This window comes from Tamandua tetradactyla, chromosome 2 (genome assembly GCF_023851605.1).
Source record: "Tamandua tetradactyla isolate mTamTet1 chromosome 2, mTamTet1.pri, whole genome shotgun sequence".
NCBI classification, from domain to species: Eukaryota; Metazoa; Chordata; class Mammalia; order Pilosa; family Myrmecophagidae; genus Tamandua; species Tamandua tetradactyla.
The window spans coordinates 6,985,958-7,006,206 of record NC_135328.1 but is presented as its reverse complement, the minus strand read 5'-3'; the positions used below and the strand labels follow the sequence as shown (position 1 = coordinate 7,006,206).

Genomic DNA, 20,249 nt, shown 5'->3' with positions numbered 1-20,249 from the left:
TTGCATAGACCTTCAGTCTAGTGAAGTAGATAAATATTAATTTAACTAATCATAAGTTGTTGTGGGTGTTAATAGTTTGGCATTTGCTATTTTGTATAGATAGCAACACTTGATAGGAATTTATTTAAACAGGCTCTGAATGTGAATTGGAGAGAGTTTCCGTCATTAGTAAATCACTAGTAAATACAGCTACTGCAAGAGTGTTTCTCATTGCTCAGTAAGAATTCTGGTGATTTCATCATCCCCTGCTTTGCTCTTGAAAATTGAGGTTGCAATGGGCATAAATCCAACTGGAGCGCAGCGCCAGTGTATATTCAGCACATGTGGCACATCTTGCTTGAAGATAGATTCTTACGTAAAATTCTATTTTAGAAATGTTTGGATTTCTGAAAACAAGAAAGAGCTGCTCTTTGATGATTGTCATACACCATGAGATTGCATCTTTTTTTGTTTTTTTTATTGGCTTTTATGTAGAAAGAATCCTTCTCTTGGCCACCTAGGGGACATTCTGGCTTTCTTACTAAGGTGGTTCCTAAAATAGGCATGTGGCGCTAATGGAGCATGTCCCTGCCAATACTTCCAAAGGACAGCAAAGACAAATGCTTCAGGAAAGTACATTTTCCTGCTGTTTAGGCAACCACACACCAGGACTTAAGCTGCTTCATACATGTGACAGCTTTACCCAAGGCAAGGTGGTGAGGTCTCAGTGGACAGTGAAAACATAAATGCTCAGAAATTAGCTCTGTTCAAAGTGTGCCTGTTTAACGACCTCAGCATTTAAAGATGGCTACAATAATATCGACTTTCAGTCTTTAGATACCACTTGGTCCATTCTGTCCATCTACCAAATGTGGAAATTGAGACTCAAAAAATTTTCTTGACTTTTTCATATCTCATGTTCAGCACGATACTGTACTGCATTCCATGCATATCTAATTTCATAAGCATATACATTCTGTGCTTTCTGAGGTGATGGTTTTGCTGTTGTGCTGTGTGTTGAGCTAAAACACCAGGGAAAACGCTGACAACAGCACCTCCTGTTAACTGGGAACTCGCGATATGCCCGGCGCATGTGTGCGTAGCCTCGAGAGGAGATGAGTCATGTCCAGTGGGAGTCCTTCCAAGTTACATAGCAGATGCTCCCACTTACAAATGAGCAGACACACACAAATGTATTTAATTGTGACATATTAATTGAAAAGATCATCGTTAAAATTCCCTAGGGAGAAAGGCAATGAAGGATGGAAAGCTGGCGAAATAGCCATGCAAAACAGATTCTGCAGCTGCATACAATTGAGCCCTGGGGATGTTTAATTGTAGCTCACAGCATGTTAAAATATTAAGGCAAATGGATAAGAGTGCTCACAAACCCCAGAACTGTGGAGTGAATGCTAGCCCAGTGAGGGCTGTAATACAAATATTGATCAGTTGGGACCCTTTGGGTGTGGGCAACGAGGAGTGCTATTCTTTCTTGCCTTCTCCCAGGGCTGTGGGGTCAGGGGTGGGGCCTGGAGATTTCTGCTTGGAGCTGCCATTTTCCCCCCTCACATATGCATAAATCCCAACACAGAACCATCCTCAACCTCTGGCAAACTGAGGACATAGGTAGGGCTCAGTGCCTCAGAGGTCCTGGGCAGGGATGGGAAAGAGGTTGTCCCACAAGCATACTTAACCATTACCAACCCTTATATGTGAAAACATAAATGTATGGGCCCAGAAATAGCCATGATTTGACTCTCTTTCCTCTTAGCATTTTTACATTTAAAATATAAGGGGGCGGGCCGCGGTGGCTCAGCGGGCAAAGTGCTTGCCTGCTATGCCGGAGGACCTCGGTTCGATTCCCGGCCCCAGCCCATGTAACAAAAACGGAGAAACAGAATACAATAAAACAAGAAAATGTTTAAAAATGTTTCCCTTTCTTCCTTCCTTCCTTCCTTCTATCCTTCCTTCCTTCTCTCTGTCTTTCCTTTAAAAAAAAAAAAAAAAAAAAAAAAAATATAAGGGAAGGAAGGTTTGGGTGTGACAATGCTGGAACCTTACAGACTTTAGCAGACTTTAAAAAACTCTATCTATTCAGAAAACCCAGCAACTCACACTGTATCACCTAGAAACATGGCAAAATTACCTAGTTGCATGACTTTGGGCGAGTGAAGTTTTCTAGGACTCCATTTCCTTATCCATATGGTAAGAGGATTGGGCTGGATAAAAGATAATAAGTACCTTAACCTGTGGTTCTGTCTGGCTACTTAACATAGTGGAAGAAATTCTGAAAAATGTATCTTGGGGCTTCAGTTCTCAGAGGAGCAATTTAGAATTCAGTTTATCCTTGTGGATCCAAGACCAGCTGCTCATGTTTTTATAAGTCCATCCTTATTTATCACCATGAGTTCATCTCCACGATCAGTGCTTTGTCTAGAGATACGGTGTGACTAGTTAAATCATCTATGCGTGTTGTCTTCCCAGTCTTCTCAGAACTTACGTACCTCTTTCCCATGAGAAGTGCTGCATAGGGCCCTTGTTTCCAAAGATAGAGTGTTTAGGCACAAATTGGACTTCATTTACACATCTGTGAGAAAGAGATTTTTGCTTTCACTTTTCTGAAGATCAGTGTTCAAATCATGAGTGATAGATACACTAATTATAAAGGAATCAGGTTTTTCTTGAGGATTTTTTTATTATTTCTTCTTGGGGAGACAGAAATGAGCACAGAAGTTGTGCTTTGGATTTAAGTTTACCTGAAAGTATAAAATAAAGGTCTATATCCTTTTCTATTTAACCTCCAGTTTTTTTAAAAAAAGAACCCTTGCATGGGTCTGAGATGTAAAGTGTGGGAAATACTGCAAACCTCACAGTGGACGTCATTTGGTAAGATACATGAAAGTAGATGCTGTCTGATATGGTGAATCAGCTTTATTATCGATAGCTTGCTTAACCAAGACAAACACTCAAGTTAAGTTGGCTGCATGTTCACTTGCCTGAGCTTTAGAGGTGGACCAGAGACCCCCAGTAGACTTCTTGGTAGACTTCATGTCATTCAGCAGATGACATGAATTGCAGTGAGTTGGAACTAATTTATTTTGATATGGTCTGATTCAATGACAGGGCAAACGTCTTTGTAAATTTATCTGCTACTGCAATTAATTTCCTCAGATATAATCAACTCGAACTACAGTGAATAACAATTAGATACTCTTCCATTGTGCTAATCACTTAAATTCCTTCGTCTGTCTCCTCACCAATGAAAAGGCTGTATAACCTGATATCAAAGTCCCTCTCCACTTAATATTTTGAAATCTCTGAAATTAATATGTCACAGAATGTTAAGGAAACAATGTGTCCTGTTTGGGGTCTTTTCAATAATCATAATATTATAAGAGGTAATCATTTAAATTATTCCTTCTTTTTTTCAGAAGAGCAGTTTTAGTGATTTTCAACCTTGCCCTTCTCTTTTACCTGAAAAGATTTCCACAACATTTTAACCAAGAAGACCACAACTCTATCAAACTGATCACCAGCCAATATGATCTATTTAAATGCATCATGTTTCTCTGTGCCACGGACTGTAAAAGTAAATTACAAATTGCCATAATAATTGGCTAATTCCCAAGCTTAACACAGCCTTCTGCATGCTTCCTTTTACTATTGTTTTATTTGCTAGAGACAATTCTAAGGATGAATGGAAGTAAATAATTTTCAAAAATAATGTCAGACCCATTTAAGTAATTTTTCTAAGAAAATGTTCAAGTATAAAATGCCCAGGGAAAACATGAAAAAGGTGGAAAACCTAGGGAATCCAACTAGCTCACAGCCTCTCTTCATGAGTCAAGAGAGGGATATAAATCTATAAGTCTTTGGGTTTTAATTGAATATAAAGCTGCATGAGTCATGCTGACTCACAGTTTGCCCCTGCTCTTGCTTTGTTATTTGTATATATTATGACGTTGCTTGCTGTAGGCTTTGAGACGGAGTTATTTCCATGGCCCTCACAGCTCTCTTTGCTGGATCTCTGGGTGTATTTGATGCATTAAGGGTCTGTGACCACCAGTGTGGCTGTTAGATTTGTCTCATGCCAAGCAGAGAAGACACAACAAATGAATATTCACCATGGCAGGAGCAGGGAGGAGCCTGCAGAGGACCTCTCAGTGGGGTCCTTGTAATATTGTTGAGATTTTTGAATGCTGTTGGTATATTAGCTATTAAAAATAATAATAAATGCCACATGACTGTTTCCGGCCCCTCTCTTTTGGAAAGTTTATGTGCAGATCGATAATTTTGCCATAAGCCATTTTAAGGAGGAAGTTATGTGACTTGACATTATAATTATTGTTGACATAGGGTGACCCCCACTCAGCTTTGTGGTCGCTTTGAATGATGTGCAAGCTTTTATACCTTCATGGTATTAGATGGGCTGGGGGAAAATTTAAGGAATTCAAGATGTTTTTCTACTATAATACTGTTATAAACATTGCAGGCCATCTGTTAACTAAAAACAAATCTTTCAGTCAAAAATGTGTAATTGAGGTAGCAGACAATGACAGAATTTGCCACCAGACATCCATGTAGTCATGGTTACCTCCAGAAATAGTTGTATCTGATACTCAAAGGCATTTTGTTTGGGGGCGTTTTCATGCTGGATGAGTTGCTGACACAGTTATCTGTTAATTTTAATAAAATATGTTTATTTCCTATTATTTTGCATGATCATGTAGGCAGCTTGTTCCCCAAGTATTATTTTTCATACATTTAGTTGAGTTTGAGAAGAAAAAATGCTCAGATGAGGAATATGCTTGTTAAAAGAAAAAATATGTATTTTCTCTCTATATAAATACATAAAAAAGTTTGAAAAATTTCAAATGAGAATCCCTAATACTGACATTTTGAAAATCCCACTTATGTTGATTCCAATCTCAAAGAGATCTGATAACTATAAAAAGTGTTAATTCATATAAAAGGTGCTTCTGAATTTTATATTTAATTATTTCAGCCCAGTCACATCTCCTTTCTTTCCCCTCTCCCACCCTGTTTCTGCCCACAAGATGCCACATGGACCTCAGTACAGCACAACGGCTCCTACTTAACCAGAGTCAAAAGCTCTCATGGTGAAAACGCACATGCCACGTTTTTCAAGTACACAGCCAGCCTAGACCAGCTCCAGGCCATAGTTAACCATGCGGAGCTCTGCCGACAGGAGCTGGCTTTCCACTGTAAGAGGTCAAGGCTTTCGGCTCATCCTGGTAAGTGCACAGCTCTCTTGGACGTCAGTCCCCATGAGGCTTCGGCCCTCCTGCCACCCACTCCTGGAACCCCTCTGCCCATAAAACTAGACTCACAATCAGGAAATTACACAATGCTTTTTCCATCGAGCCAAGAGGCAAGGTCAGTGTTGCTCATGCTGAAAGCTGTGAATGCTCTGAAGTCTCTTCCCAGGCTCAACTGGATACCAGAGCAGTAAAGGTCTCTTTTGGAGACCTTCGGAATTCACGGTGTTTGTTCACCATGATTTTGTTTTATCTGGGCATGATTGCCAACAGCAATGTGGCTTAGTTCTTTCAAGATGATTATTTTGTGAGATTCTTTTCCATAAACCAAATGCAGTAACTAGTATCTCAGGTAATCGTTCATTAGGGAACAATGTGTATATTATATGATTCTTTCAGGTTCCAAGACAACCTTACTTTATTAATAGTTTTTTTTTTTTTTCCATCTAAACTACCCTCGAAAAGTCCTTTTTTGATTTGGGATTTTCTCCTTTTACTATATCTCATTTTGTCCGAATGCCAGACCCTGCTGCCTTCATGCAAACTCTTTGGTTTCCTGGAGGCTGTTCTGCAGGTTCCATGTGGGCAGCTGGGGAGAGGAGGGCAGATGGGGTAGGCAGGTTCTCCCAGTTTACATTCTGAGCTTGTCACTAATCCTGTGGAACTTGGGACTTGTGGCATCTCTCTGAGTCTTCAGAGCTAAGACACTATCCTTGCCAGGGCTTAATTGCACAACATGTATACATGCATGAGGAGAGTGCTGTATGCTCCCAGATCTCCAGTCTTTGGAGGGCTTAGTACTTATTGCTAGTTGATTTTTGCCAAAGAGTTCACTGAACTAAAACTGTATGTTCTCAGAAGAACGAGAAAGATAATTCTGAGGGAGTAAATCAGTGTGGTGGAACAACTCAAGTTGGGTTATTTAGCCAGGGAATACAAAGAAAAGGCAGGGTAGCTTCAGAGCCAAACACTAACAGAGTCAGAAAACAACATCCACCAGTGGGTCGGGGAGCAAGACTCATGCACATTAGCAGTGGTTTATTCCACTGCCTGGACCCTGCTCAGACCGGTGGAGACATCCGTCAAGCAAGACCACTATTTGCCCGTTGATTTGAAAGCGATTATTCCGTTGTCATACTTTCTATATAAATACATAAAACAGTAGCACCAGCAACAAAAACAAGTATTTAAGTGGGGTTGGCGGAGGACAGATGGAAAGAGCTAAAATTTTTAAGCTCGTCAAACAATTCTTGGAGAAAATAAGGGGACTTTATTATTATGCATGCTCAGGTTCTGGGCATTTTTTATATGCTGCCACTGGAGAAGTTTTAATATAAACTGAATTTGGACAAATTCAGTAAGACCTATATATTTCCAGAAGCTATTAAATAGGGTAGAGATGAGGTAGACAAATAGCGTTTTAGCTTAATATTCCTTAAAATTGTTGCACTAATTTGCTTCGCATTAGCTATAGATAAAAACGTGTGTACTGAACCTCTGTGCTACCGTTGTCTGAAAGAAGGAGAAACAATTCAGGTATTCAGCTGGAACCTTTCTTAGAATGTTGCAATGTGAAAATAGCAAAAGGGAACTCCAGTGTGGGAGCACATAGCTTAAGAATTTTATGGGGTTGCTTGAGGAATATCAGTCGAAATTCAGTTTTATTCCAAGACAGTTTCATTATTCAAATTTGGAGACATTATGGGAAACTGAGCTCATGCTACTCCTGAGACGAAAAACAAGTTTGGGGTCATAGATAGCAACCACTCCTTGGTCAAGTTGGGCTTGCAAAAGGGCTAGGGAGGAACAGATGGGATCAAGGTCTTTTTAGGGTCAGGTGAACATTTTTTAGCCTTCCACATCTTCTAAACTTCTATATCACAGAGTCGGTATAGTTCCAGGAGATATGCTAATGGGAAAGTATATGGCAGTAAGTTTTGACATTTGGGAAATCATTCAGTCACCATATTGTGAATGCTGGATTCCCTAAGGATTATATTGTGACTGGACAACCATCATAATGGGGCTAAAATAATGGAGGAAGTGGAGCTGCTTTCCCTGCTTCTTTAATCATATTTTCCCTTTTATTTTACCTTTTAATTCCAATTGGTGCTCTTCTTTATTATTTCTTATGCAAATTCACTAGGATACTTTAAGAAATCTTGAATGGAACCAAAGGCGTTTTGTGCCTTTACAACCATTGGATATTTCTAGTTTTAATAGAGATGATGAAAAATTCATATGTGAACATATATTTGTGTATAGTGATTTCTCTGCCCTTCAGTGCATGAAGGAATATATGTTGAGCTATTAAGTTTCTAAAATGGCCTTTGGAAACATACCTATTAAATATCTATGAAACTAAAAAGATCTATCCCCTAGAGAAAAGTTTTCGATGCATTAAAAAAACCCACATTGGATAGTGGTTTCTTCGCACATGGCTCACTCACGGGGCTGGAGGTGGGTGGTAATGAATGCAGTCGATATGTTTACAAGCTGAGAGACTGTCAGCAGGAGCAGAGGTCTCATCTAACGGGGAGCTGTAATGAGCAGTGGCAGTGGCAAGTTAGAGAATAGCTGGGATATGTTCCAGATTCTCAGTGGGGACCTGAGGATGGCAATGTAAGTGATTGAAAGAGTGTGCTAAAATGGGCAGAGCATCTTCACAGAGCCAACTGATTTGGTGTCACTTCCATTTCCCCTCCCGCCCTGATTCTCTGTTGACTCAGGAGCAGCTCCCTAACTGCTTCTTAAAATAGATCTCCTGAACGCCTCCCCTCCTTTTCCGATCCTCTCCATCTGAGTATGCTGCACTGGTGCTTCAGCAGCTTCTTTAGCAGAAATATCTAACCCTTGACTCTGCCACTTAATTGTGAGTTGCACTGAGGGGAGACCACGCTAAAGGACTGACGTGCATTTTTTTTTTTTTAGTTTCCAAATAGAAGTTACTCAATACAGGAAAAAGAAAAGCACATTTCCCAGCAACTTATAAGCCATGTTAGGAAATATCAGTGCTTTCCATTAATAAATAAAGTGAAAGATAACCATATCTTTCATAATAACATTAAGTTCTTTCAATGGGCATTTTATAAACTCAAACAGATTTTAGGTTCAGTATCTAAATTAGTCTGACTTTTATTTTGATGCAAATTCTTTTTTTGAATATTATTTCAAACTAGAGTATGCGAGTGGATTGCTCAAAAGACATTTTTAGATATGCTTGAATGAGTTAGGGACTATGTGTTCATTTTCTAATAAAATTTTAAAATACGTGAATAACTTGTTTTGCTACTAAATATTTTAAAGAGTTGGCAGTCCTCCTAAAATTATCCTATTGATGAGTTAAAATATGATCACTTCTAGAATAGACTCTCTAGTTTATAAATAGAGAAAAATAAAGGAACTATATTGGGGAGGCAGATAGTGAGGGAAAAGTAGGTGTCACCTTTCTCATACTTGTTTTTCAGATGGAACCCCAGTGAGCTGGTGGGTTGGAAGAACCAATGAAACACTCACTTATTGGGGAGGTTCTCTGCCTGATGCTCAAAAGTGTACTTGTGGATTAGAGGGGAACTGCATTGATTCTCAATATTACTGCAACTGTGATGCTGCCCGGAATGAATGGTGATTTCCACATGATTCTCCTGTGCAAGCTGTAATTTTTTTATTGCTTAAACTGTACCTTAGATAGTGCAATGAAGAGAACAGATTAAAAGTATCTTCGAGAAGGTTAAAAATATAAGCTGTGATGACTGTGGTGCAATTAATCTGAAGTCTAAAATACTAAGCTATCCATTTCTGTTTCTCTGTAAATAATTGATCAGGTACATTTTTGTTTTTGTTGTAAGACAGAATAGATATACCTGGTTGAAGTTTCCCATTCACTGGAAGTAAACTAGCAGGTTTCCTCAAGTTTGGTTAATAAGCTTGGTTAATAAGACGTCTTACTTATTCATGAATGAATCAGAGGTGTTTGCTGAACTCTGTAACCTCTAGACATGCTTTAGGTGTCCACATAGGGGGAACCAGACAAGGTCTTAAGTTCATGGAAGGGCATATACAGAACAAAAAACTCCCCATTCATCTAGAGGTCTTAAAAGGCTACAAATCCAAATAAATGGTATATGAGGAAAATCTAGTTGGTACACTAGGCAGTAAAGCAGTAACTCCCTAAGAATTCACATCAACATACCCGCTCTCACAGATATCTAGAGTTCAAAGTTATATTACTTGGATAGTCCTTGAACTTAAATTGAAGTGGCCATGTGTTGGTAGCACCAGTGGCCCATTGTAATTTATACAAAATTATTATAGGAGCCCCACCCCCCACACAACCAGGTGTCATAGTATTTCCACAGATAAAATGCCGAAGAACACAAGCTGACAGTTCAGTGTTACAAACGTAAGAGGAAAATTAATTTACCAAGGGTGGTGTTAGAAGACACCACAGAGAGTAAAATTGGATGCCTAAAAGTCTTGATAATTAGAAACAAAATAAAATAAATGTTAACTGCTTAAAAATGAATACTATTAACAAAGATTGTGATTTATACATTTTATAAAAAAGAATGTTTTAAATGAAAATGTCATCACCGAAATGTAAGCCTTGTTGAATCAAATAGACACACAGGTGACTAGAAGATCAGTGAACTGAGAAGTAAATGACATAGAATATAGCACAAAGTGAAAAATTGGGAAATATGAAATAGCAGCCAACATAGAGGAGTAGGTTGGAAAAGAAAGAACATGTGTCTGATTGACATTTGGAAAGAGGAGATTGGTGATGATTCAGAAGAGGCCAGTAATCAAAGGGGGAAAGGGCTGAGAAATCTCCAGATTTAAGGAAACAGTGGCATACCAAGCAGGGTGAATAAAACAAAATCCATACCTAGACATATCATGATGAAACTGGAGAACACTAAAGAGGACGTTACAAGAAGCAGAACTGGAAGGAAGATTCCTAAATGGAAGGACAACTAGAGTCCAGCTGACCTCTCCACAACAACACAGACTGGCCAGCAGACAGCAGGTCACCACCTTCATAGAATTGAAACAAAATAAGGGTCAATGAGGATTTTCTACCACCTGATATTTTCAAAAGTGAGTATAAAGTGAAGATCCAGACAAACAGACGCTGAGAGCGCCAGCAGACCTCACAAGAGGAATTTCCAAAGAATGGTTTTCAGAATGGAAGAAAGTAATCCCAAAAGAAGGTCTGAAATGCAAGAGGAAACTGAGGAAAGAAATGTGTAAACTCAGGGTTTAAGCAAAAAAGTAAAATGCTGTACACCAATATCTTACACCATGGGAGGTTTGTGAATATTTATTAGTATTAAATTGTTCTAAGTGTATGCATTAAAATTTGAAGCATACTTCTAAAAGAGTAGAAATAGAGTATGTAAAATTCAAATCGGTGGAGGGAAGAAATAAAAAAAGCTGAGATTTTAAAAACACCTTTAATCCAAAAGAAGATATAAAATGAGGATTTTAAAAACGAAGCAGCAAGAAGTTCAAACTGTGATCGAAGTAGATGAGTAGTCATGCACAGTAAATGTGACTAAAATGTCCATTTAAGCCCAGATATATATCATATTGAATTAGAAACACGTGTATCTTGTTTATACACCCAGAAATATTGGAATTAAAACAGCAAAACAAATTTTAACCTGGCAAATGTTCACAAAATATATGTATACAAAAGGAAGCAAATTTTAGAAGTCATATTATGGACAAAAATGTTATGTAATGATATTTTTTAGTTTCACCAAAAAGAAATAATGATTCTAAACTTGTGTGCTTCTAATAAAAATTCTTGAAAATGTATAATCAAAATATTGACAGAACTACCAGCATGAATTCACAAACTAAGCATAGAGAATATTTTAAAAACAAATTAACAACTTGATTTGGTAGCTATATCAAACTAAATAATGCATAATCATGCACTCATGGTACATTTTTGCAAACTAGCAGCCCAATAGTCAATAAAGCAAAACAAAAAATTTTACCGGAATTGCATGACATGAACAGTGTCTCTGATTACAATGCAATGAGGTTAGAAAAGAATAATAAAAAGATTAAAAAAAACCCCACAAGTCAATTCAAAGACAAAAGATTGGAGGCAAAGAAATAAAGACTGCATTGTTCACAGACAATATGGTTGTCTACAAAAGAAAACCCAATACAATATATTGAAATATTATTGGGATTAATGAGGGGATAATAAAACTGCTGAATCTTAGGGTAATTGAATTCCTGCAGAAGAACATGGTACGATAATGTCATGTAATAAAAACGGTTTGCAAAAGCTACAAAGAGGAAAGCACCCTGGAATATATATAACAAAAGTAAGTAAGACTTGATGGAAAAGAAATCATACAGATTTATTAAGAGAATTTAAGAAGACCTGAGTGAATGGAAAGATACACAACTGCTCTGGGTAGGAAAATGGAGTATCTCTCTCTCTCAAATGAATGAATAGATTCCATTTAATTCTAAACAAATGCCAAATCTTTGTTTAAAGTTTGGACGGTAACAAGCAAATTCTAAAGCTTATATGGAAAACCAGTGGAACCCAAATAGCCAAGACAATTCTGAAGATGAAAACAAGATGAGAGACCTACCAGGCAGAAAGCTGTGTTACAGCCCTATAACTAATTCCGTGTGGGTTTGCCAAATGGATAAGCAGATAGAACAGTGAAACTCACTGGAGAGCCTGGAAGCTTTCGAAATTTGCTAATTCTGGATGATAATTATGTTTTTACCAGTCCCGCTTTTGTTCAGACAACTCTAAAACTTGAAAGTTGACCCAATAATTATCCCCTCTAATTTTCCCAACTAGACAAAGTCGTCAAAGCTGTTTTGCCTCCAAAAAAAGTCCACTGAAAAACAGTAAAGAGTAAGAATAATTTCCAGAGCATAGGGACTTTGAAAAAGAAAAAAGAGGAGGGGGATTCGGAAGTTCGCTTGTTAAATGTTTTAAAACTGTTGTAATTATCATGCCTAGATATGCAGTGTTTGCAAAAGTGGAAAAAACAGAGAAATAAGAAGAAATCTGAACTATAACTGAATTGGCCAGCTTAGAACATCTGGTGACTGTGAAGATCAACAATATTCAACATAAAAGCATCAACCGTTGGGAATGGGCTATACCTATGTGGAATTATTAGATGAGATGGCTAAAAATTCTCTCAGATTGAGAAGGAACATACTTTGCAAACAGTGGAGCAAAGAGGCCTCTATTACAATATCTGCCTCAATGCACACAACATGCAGTATAGTTTTACTTCTGCATCTACAGGTATCTCCGTGCATTGTCTGTGTTAAAAATGGAATCATGGAGAGCCCCCCGGTTCGATTCATGGGGCCTGTCCATGCAAAAACAAACAAACAAACAAAACGGAATGGAAGTATAGCTTCTCTGTTAAATAGTTCTTCAAAATTCAGTGATCCTCCATGAATAAGTAATATGTTTATGTTTTTACTTTAAGATTCCCTACCAAAAGAGCAGTCACAGCGACTAAAAAGATTTGGATGTGGTATTTACTAGAAAGACTGACATTCAACACCAGGAATTCATTTGGAGGGTTTATCCCCACGTTTATAAGAAAATAAATTCCCAGACTGACTCCTCGCACAACTTGGCAGCACTTCCTAGCTAGTTGTCGGCTTGTTCTTTGAAAAAAGCAAAAGTTAATATATTTGGGATGCTTTATCTGTGGTCCTCCATTACCAGGATTCTAAGAGATTGATCAGATAAATCCATGATTATTATTTTGTAGTCTGCTTTTGGGAAACAACGTGATACAATGAAATTGTTCCTTAACCTTCAGGATACCTTGTATTTTTCACGTTACCTTATGCACTTTGCACCACCTTATGAAAATTTTTAAATAGGATAAAAATCTTAAGCTGAATTTTATTTTAATTTTTCTGCTTTTGAATAATGTTTTGATGACTAAACAGAATTGTAATGACTAAATAGTCAATTATTCAGTTTCTGTGTTTTGTTTTGTTTTGTTTTGCCACAAAGCTATTACATTGAGCAATGTGAAATTGCTGGCGGGTTTTGATCCTCAAAATATGCAGTTTCAAATGCTTTGACCTGCCTATGCAGGAGTGAGTGATGAATGGGTAGTTGTTAGGAATTAAGAGTTAAAATGTTCTACACACATATATGACATTAGAAATAAAGACCAAACAAATCAGTATTTGCTTGGAAGTCAGAAGCGCACATGTAATTGAAGAATACAATAAAAATTATGAGCAGGTTGCAAGGTATAGACACATCTCCTTACTTTGCCCAGAGGGGAAGTGGCACAGCATTTTAGTGTAAACCCCTGCCCACGCCCCCAACCCCCAGTGCTCTCTACCCAGGTCCTCTGACTTCTGACTCCTATTCTAGTTTTTTTTTTTTTTTTTGTATTGGGATCATAGATATTAATGTTTCCTCAAAATTAGTATTTATATTATATTATTAAAATTTATAAAATCCCTTAGATTTCCTGGGGTCATTGTCGGTGTTTTTTGCCCATGTCCCCAACACATGGAGCCTAGGAAATAGAAAATGTGCAGTTAGTGTTGGTGGAATCAACAGATCGAGATAATCGGCAAAATGCTTTCCCATGCATTATCCCATTTACTAATTTGAAAAATACATCGAATCATCCCTTCATTGTGGTTTTAAACCAGTATTTTATTTTCTTTTTGCTTTTAAGTCTTTGGAGTCACCAAGTATGGGAATTACTAATTAACCTCAATGGAATTTTTAAAAACTTTAATGCTTAAGTTCTGAGAATTGAAACCTAAATCTTACAGTCGGGTGGTTTTCCACGAAGGCAACTGGCTCTTGTATATGTGAGTCCTGCGATTCAGTACCCTCCAGAGGCTGAATCTAAAAGAGCTGTCAGCCGCGTGCTCTCCTTGAGAATATGCCCTCGTGGCCACACCCATGACCGTGGTGCCAGACCCGTCCACTCTCCGCGCCACGGTCACAGAATTGAACAATAGTCTCTGCTTCTCAGATACTCAGATCCTGTTGTGTATTTGCAAATTTAGCTTTATACCTCTTAAACTGTAATTAAAAAATAAAAACAGTTATTGAAATTGAAAAATAAAAACTTATTGATCGTGAACATGTCCATCAGAATAATTTTGAGATGCTTGCATTTGTTTTCTAGGACCAGTGACACCGTAGCCCTGTCCCGTAAAGAGCAGCTGCCAGTCACTCAGGTGGTCATGACAGTCATGGGCCGACCCCATTCGGAGGCAGCTTATACCCTGGGACCTCTGCTCTGCAGAGGGGACAGTAAGTAGTGGCAGGGGAAGCTGTCTTCATTCCTAATGACATGCACGAAGGTTTTAGGATAAATTTAGCTGCATGGGTTTCACAAGAGCTACCCCGACAATCAGTATTTCATGAGGAGTAGTGTATTAACTCATAAAGTAAGAACCATTTCTTGTAAATGTAAGAAAATCATAATAAACTCTCTGTCATCTCTTTTATGATATGTTATTTAAATCAGATTATTGTAAGTGAAGACGAATGGAATTATCTGAATTTGTATTCCACTCAGTTAGCAACTATTTAATATATGCCTACTAAGGACAAGAAGCATTATTACTGCTTTCCTGAGTGCAGCAATGACTAACATTGGCAAGATAATTAGAAAACAAGAGGACTGAGCAGGTCAGGCATGTCTGTTCATTAATGCTATCTGGAAATTCTGAATTCTGCCAATGAGGGCACCTCAGTGCTTCTAATTCAACTTACTGCTCAACTTCCTCTTGATTTCTTTCCCATCCTTCATTCCCCCAAAATAACTAAAATTAAGTAAAATAAAATACATGCATTTTATTTCCAGTATCTCTCGTTATGGTCTCTCTTGCATATACTCAAGTTAGGCATTCTCCCCCATCACTCCCCAGAAACCACTCTTTTCCAGGTCACCGGTGACCTTTCTCTAGCTAAATCCAATTGTTATTTCTCAGTTTTCCTCTTAATTGACCATTCGATAACTTTGGACTCAGCTGATGAGTCACTCTGCTCTGGTTTATTTTGTGGATAGAATTGTGTCTGCCAAAAAGACATGTTCAAATCCTAACCCCAGTCTTGTAAAGTAACCTTACTTGGACAGAGGGTCTTTCTGTCCTGTTATGGATGATGACTGTGGTTCATAGTAGAAATATAAGAATGTCCTTTCATGAACTAGAACAAATTTAGATCAGTATTACAAGGAGTTAATAATAGTTGCATATAGGACAAATATACTGAATGCAAACCATGGGCAAATAGTAACAGTAATATTTTAATATTCTTTCATTAACTATAAGAAATGTACCGCACCAATGCTAAGGGTCTATAATGGGATGATAAGGGGTATGAGGTTTTTCTTTTTTGAGTAACGAAAATGTTTTAAAATTGATTGTGGTCATTGAATGCACAACTCTGTGAGTATATTGTGAACCATTGATTATATACTTTGGATGGATTCTATGGTGTTTGAATATATCTCAATAAAACTGCTTTAAAAAAGAAAGAAAGAGGGTCTTTGAAGATCTGGTTGGTTAAGATCAGACCAGACCAGGTTAGATTGAACCTTAATCCAGTATAACTGGTGTCCTTATAAAGAGAGAGAAATTTGGACACAGGAACAAACAAGCACTGGAGGGAGAATCCCTAAATGACAAAAGAAGCAGAGATTGAAGGGCTGCAGCTGCAAACCAGGGAGCACCAAGCACTGCTGCCAAACACCCACAACTGGGCGAGGCAAAGGACTCACTCCTCCAGGTTTCAGAGGGAACATGGCCCTGCTGATGCCCTGATTTCAGATTCCTAGCCCCCAGGACTGTGAGATAATACATTTCTGTTGTTTTAAGTCCCCTGGTTTACAGTATATTGTTACAGTGGCCCTAGGAAACTAAGACAATATACATGTCTTTACTTGGTGGCCAGCAGACCACAGAGTTCTGGTTTTCCTCCTTCCTTTCCTTCCTCCCAATCTTTTTTCATCTCCCCGCAGGGATAATATTGGGGTTCCCCAAGGCTGTGTCCTCATCCATCCGCCTCACACGGATGTCCATGACCCCCACAGTTATTCCTCAAGACCAGCCCTCTTGCTTCCAGTTTCCATCCAGCTGGACCTCCAGCACTTCCCTTGCATTTCCGTGGGCATCTCAAGCTCAGCTTAACAAAAAGATGAACTCCTTACCTTCTCTCTCTCAAAGGAAATAAAACAAAACCTGCTTCCCCAACAACCCCCACTTCAACATATGGCAACATTTTTTCTGCTGCTCCTTAGACTTTACAGTCATTCATGACTTCTCTTTTCCTCTCTCAGCACATATCTAATTCATCAACAAATCCCATTGCCTCTAACTTCAAAGCTAGATCCAGAATCCCACCATGAATTACCAGTGCCTTTACCACCCCTGCCTGGGTTTTTGCTGTGACCCCATAACTGCTATTGACTTTACCTATGTAGATCATATATAACACAGCAGCCAGATGGATAAAGTCTGCTCAAAACTTTCCAGCAGTGCCCATCTCAGAGGAGGGACCAAAGTCCTTACAATGTCCTCTAGTCCCCGTGGTGACCCCTGAATCTGGCAGGGCATTGGCGGGGCCCCTGGATGCTCTCTAGGGCTGTGCAGGGTTCTGTGTGAAGAGATCCTGGTGCCTTTGAACTTTGTTATTAAAAATAATGGAGATGATTTCTATTTCAGATAATAGAAATATTGATATTGGTTAATTGGAATATAGAAGAGTGTATTAACTCATTATGATTGATGTAAATGCGAAGATTTTTTTTCTCATTCATGATATAAAAATGCAGACCACAGGTCTGTTTCTAGATAAAATGAGGTAAGCACATCCCACCCCATCTCTCCCACTGAAGACAGCTGTAAAACCTGGGCCAGATGCATGAAGGAGCTATTTCAAGACTCTGAAAAGTAAATAGCAGGTAGATCAGGGAAGGAAACCAGAATTCACCATTGTATTGTCTTCTAGCATCTCCCAGCCAACCCAGATAGGAGATGCAGGTCACAGATGGAGAGAGAGCTTCAGGAGAAACTCTCTAGCTCTAGCTAGAGAAGTGGGAAAGGGCAGTCCTAACCCTCAGAGATAGTGCAGGAAACTCCCCCCCCCTTCTCTGTTTTCTGGAACCTCAGTAGGCAATCCCATGATGGCAGTGGTGGAAATCACCTCAGGAGCGCACAAGAGCCAGCACTCTGAGGGAAGGGGACCTCTTGCTCTGGGCAGAGCTGTATTGTCTCCCAGAGAGTGGGGAGACTCATATTGCTTTTTTATTTCTCGGTTTATTCACCACGTGGCATTGGGCATTCTGCCATTGCAGAGGTGCGTGGTAAAGTGCAACAGAGCAGGGTAAATAGAGACCTAGTTTTGTGGCTGTTGGATTGAAAAGGGAGCACCAGGGAACCAGGAAATACCCAAGCAGTCACAGAGAGGCGTCAGCTCAGGAAATCGAGTCTATAAAGTGGCTAATGATGTCCTGGACTCACTGCAGAGCTGTGCATGTGGGGATCTGGTCCTAACTAGCCAACAAAAGAATTTGAGAAGAGAGCAAACAGGCCACTGTCCAGGACTCAGACTGGACATAGAACTGACGAGTATAGAAAATGCTTTGAAACTGGAGCGAATACTAGAGCTATAGCCCACATAAGGCAGCTTGGAATGTGTGGCTAGAACAGAACCAGGCCAAGTGCCTGAAACAAATAAAATATCAATGTTTTCCACAGAATTTAAATGAAACCCAGAGTTTGGTAATATAATATTAAAACTTTCTAGGGAATAATCCAAAATACCTTAGCATACCAAGAAGAAATAGGAAAATTACAGCTTTCATGGGAGAAGATAAATAACAGTTACCAATGCCAGTATGAGACAGAGGCTGGAATTACCTGAGAAATGTGTTAAAGAAGGTATTACACAAATATTCTAAGCAATGATGAGCCCTCTTGAAACAAAAGCAAAAAGAACATCTTAGCAATGAAATGGTATATATAAAGAAAAACAAAATAGAAATTTTAGAACTGAAGAGTACAATAACTGAAATAAGAAATGCACTGGATTGTCTAACTAGCAGGTCTGAGTTAATGGTTGATAAACTTGAAGTAGAATAATAGAAATTATCCAATATGAACAAGAGAAAGAAAAAAGATCAAAATAAAATGAACAGAGTGCCAAGGACATACGGGTCCATAATAAAAGTTCTGATATTTATGTGATTGAGGTTTCAGAAGAAAACAAGAAAGAATGTAGTCCTAAAAAGTTTTTGAAAAAAGAGTGGCAGAAAACTTTCCAAGTTTGGCAAAAGACAAACCTACAGGTTCAAGAAGTTCCATGAACCCAGTGCACGCCCAGTCTCATCATAATTGAACTGCTGAAAAGTGAAGTCAATGAAAAGAATCTTGAAAGCAGCCAGTGAGACACAATGATGTATTACCTATAGTAGAACACAAATTCAGATAATAGTGACTTTCTCATCAGAAAAATGGAGGTCACAAGGAATCAGAACAACATCTGTCAAGTACTGAAAAGAGAGAGTTGTCATCCAGAAATCTATAGTCAGCAGAACCATCCTTCAGGAATGAAGGTAAAATAAAGAAATTATCAGATGATAAAAAAGCTAAAAAACTCATTGCCAGCAGATCTGCTTTAAAATCATTTCTAAAGAACCTTAAGGAAATATCTGGAGGATACTTGGAGCATAAGGAATAAAAAACAGCAATAGAAATGACAAATGTCTGAGGAAATATAATAGACTATTCTCTTATTGAGTTATTTGAAATGTACTTGAGGGCTGACAACAAAATTATAACTATCTCTTAGAGTTGTTAATTCATACTGATGTAATACGTATGTTAACAACATAGAAGGGAGTAGGTAAAAGGACATATATATATTGTTGAGGGTTTTACATACTAAGTTGAATTAAAAATATGTATTCTATGAAAAGATCAACGTGTATATTGTAATCCCCAAAACAACCAAAAACCCCCCACTGTAGACAAACAGAATACTAAAAAAATGTTTAAGCAACACAAAAGTAGATAGTAAAGGAGAAACAGAACATAAAACAGGAAAACACAGAAAACAAATTTAAAAATTATAGAACTAAATTAGGTACACCCACATTTATATTTAAGTAGATGGTCTAAACAAACTGATTAAATGATGGAGATTGTCCTTATATGACTAAATGCTGTCTACAAGAAACTCAGTTAAAATATAATATAGTAAGTTAAAAGCAAAAAGGATGGAAAAAGTTAAAACAAACACCAATCAAAAGAAGGCTGGAGTGGCTATTTAAAAAGTCTCTGCTTCAGTGCAAAGTGAATTAATAAGGATAAAAAAGGGACATAGCATAGTGATAATGGGTCAGTCAACCAAGAAGATAGAAGAATTCTGAGTTTAAAATACTAACAGTAAAAGCTGACAGAACTGAAAGGAAAAATAGACAAATCCACAATTAGAGAAATCTATACTCCTGTCTCCATAACCTAGAACTAATAGAGAGAGTATAAGCAAGAATATAGAAGACTGGGGAGAAACCATCAACCAAATGAATCTAATTGATATTTATAGAACATTCCACCGATGGTCAGATACACATTCTTTTTAAGCATTCATACTCTGTCATAAAAATTACCAAATATTAAATAATTGAAATTATCCAAAATATGCTCTGTCCATGACTGAATTAAATAAAAAATGAATAACAGAAATAAAACAGGAAATTCTCCAAATACTTGGGAATTAAATACCAAACTTCTAAGTAACATGTGAGTAAAGGAGAAGGTCACAACAGATACTATGAAATATAGTTAACTGAGTCAAAATGAAAATACATCATGTCAAAATGGGTGGGCTGCAGCTATAGCAGTGCTCAGTGAAAAATTTATGGCGTCAAATGCTTACATTAGAAAAGAAAGATGACTCAAATGAATAATCTAAGCTTTCACCTTAAG

The 20,249-nt window shown here is 38.0% G+C and overlaps 1 protein-coding gene across 2 annotated transcripts in view; it reads left to right on the top strand.

Annotated features, from left to right (window-relative positions):
* Window positions 1-20,249, top strand: part of LOC143658906 (contactin-associated protein-like 3) — a 156,091-nt gene that overhangs the window by 98,546 nt on the left and 37,296 nt on the right. For both annotated transcript variants that reach the window (XM_077131326.1, XM_077131318.1), the window contains exons 11-13: window positions 5,037-5,234; window positions 8,726-8,882; window positions 14,438-14,565. In XM_077131326.1, coding sequence (XP_076987441.1) covers window positions 5,037-5,234; window positions 8,726-8,882; window positions 14,438-14,565 — 483 coding nt within the window. The remainder of the gene's footprint in view (window positions 1-5,036; window positions 5,235-8,725; window positions 8,883-14,437; window positions 14,566-20,249) is intronic.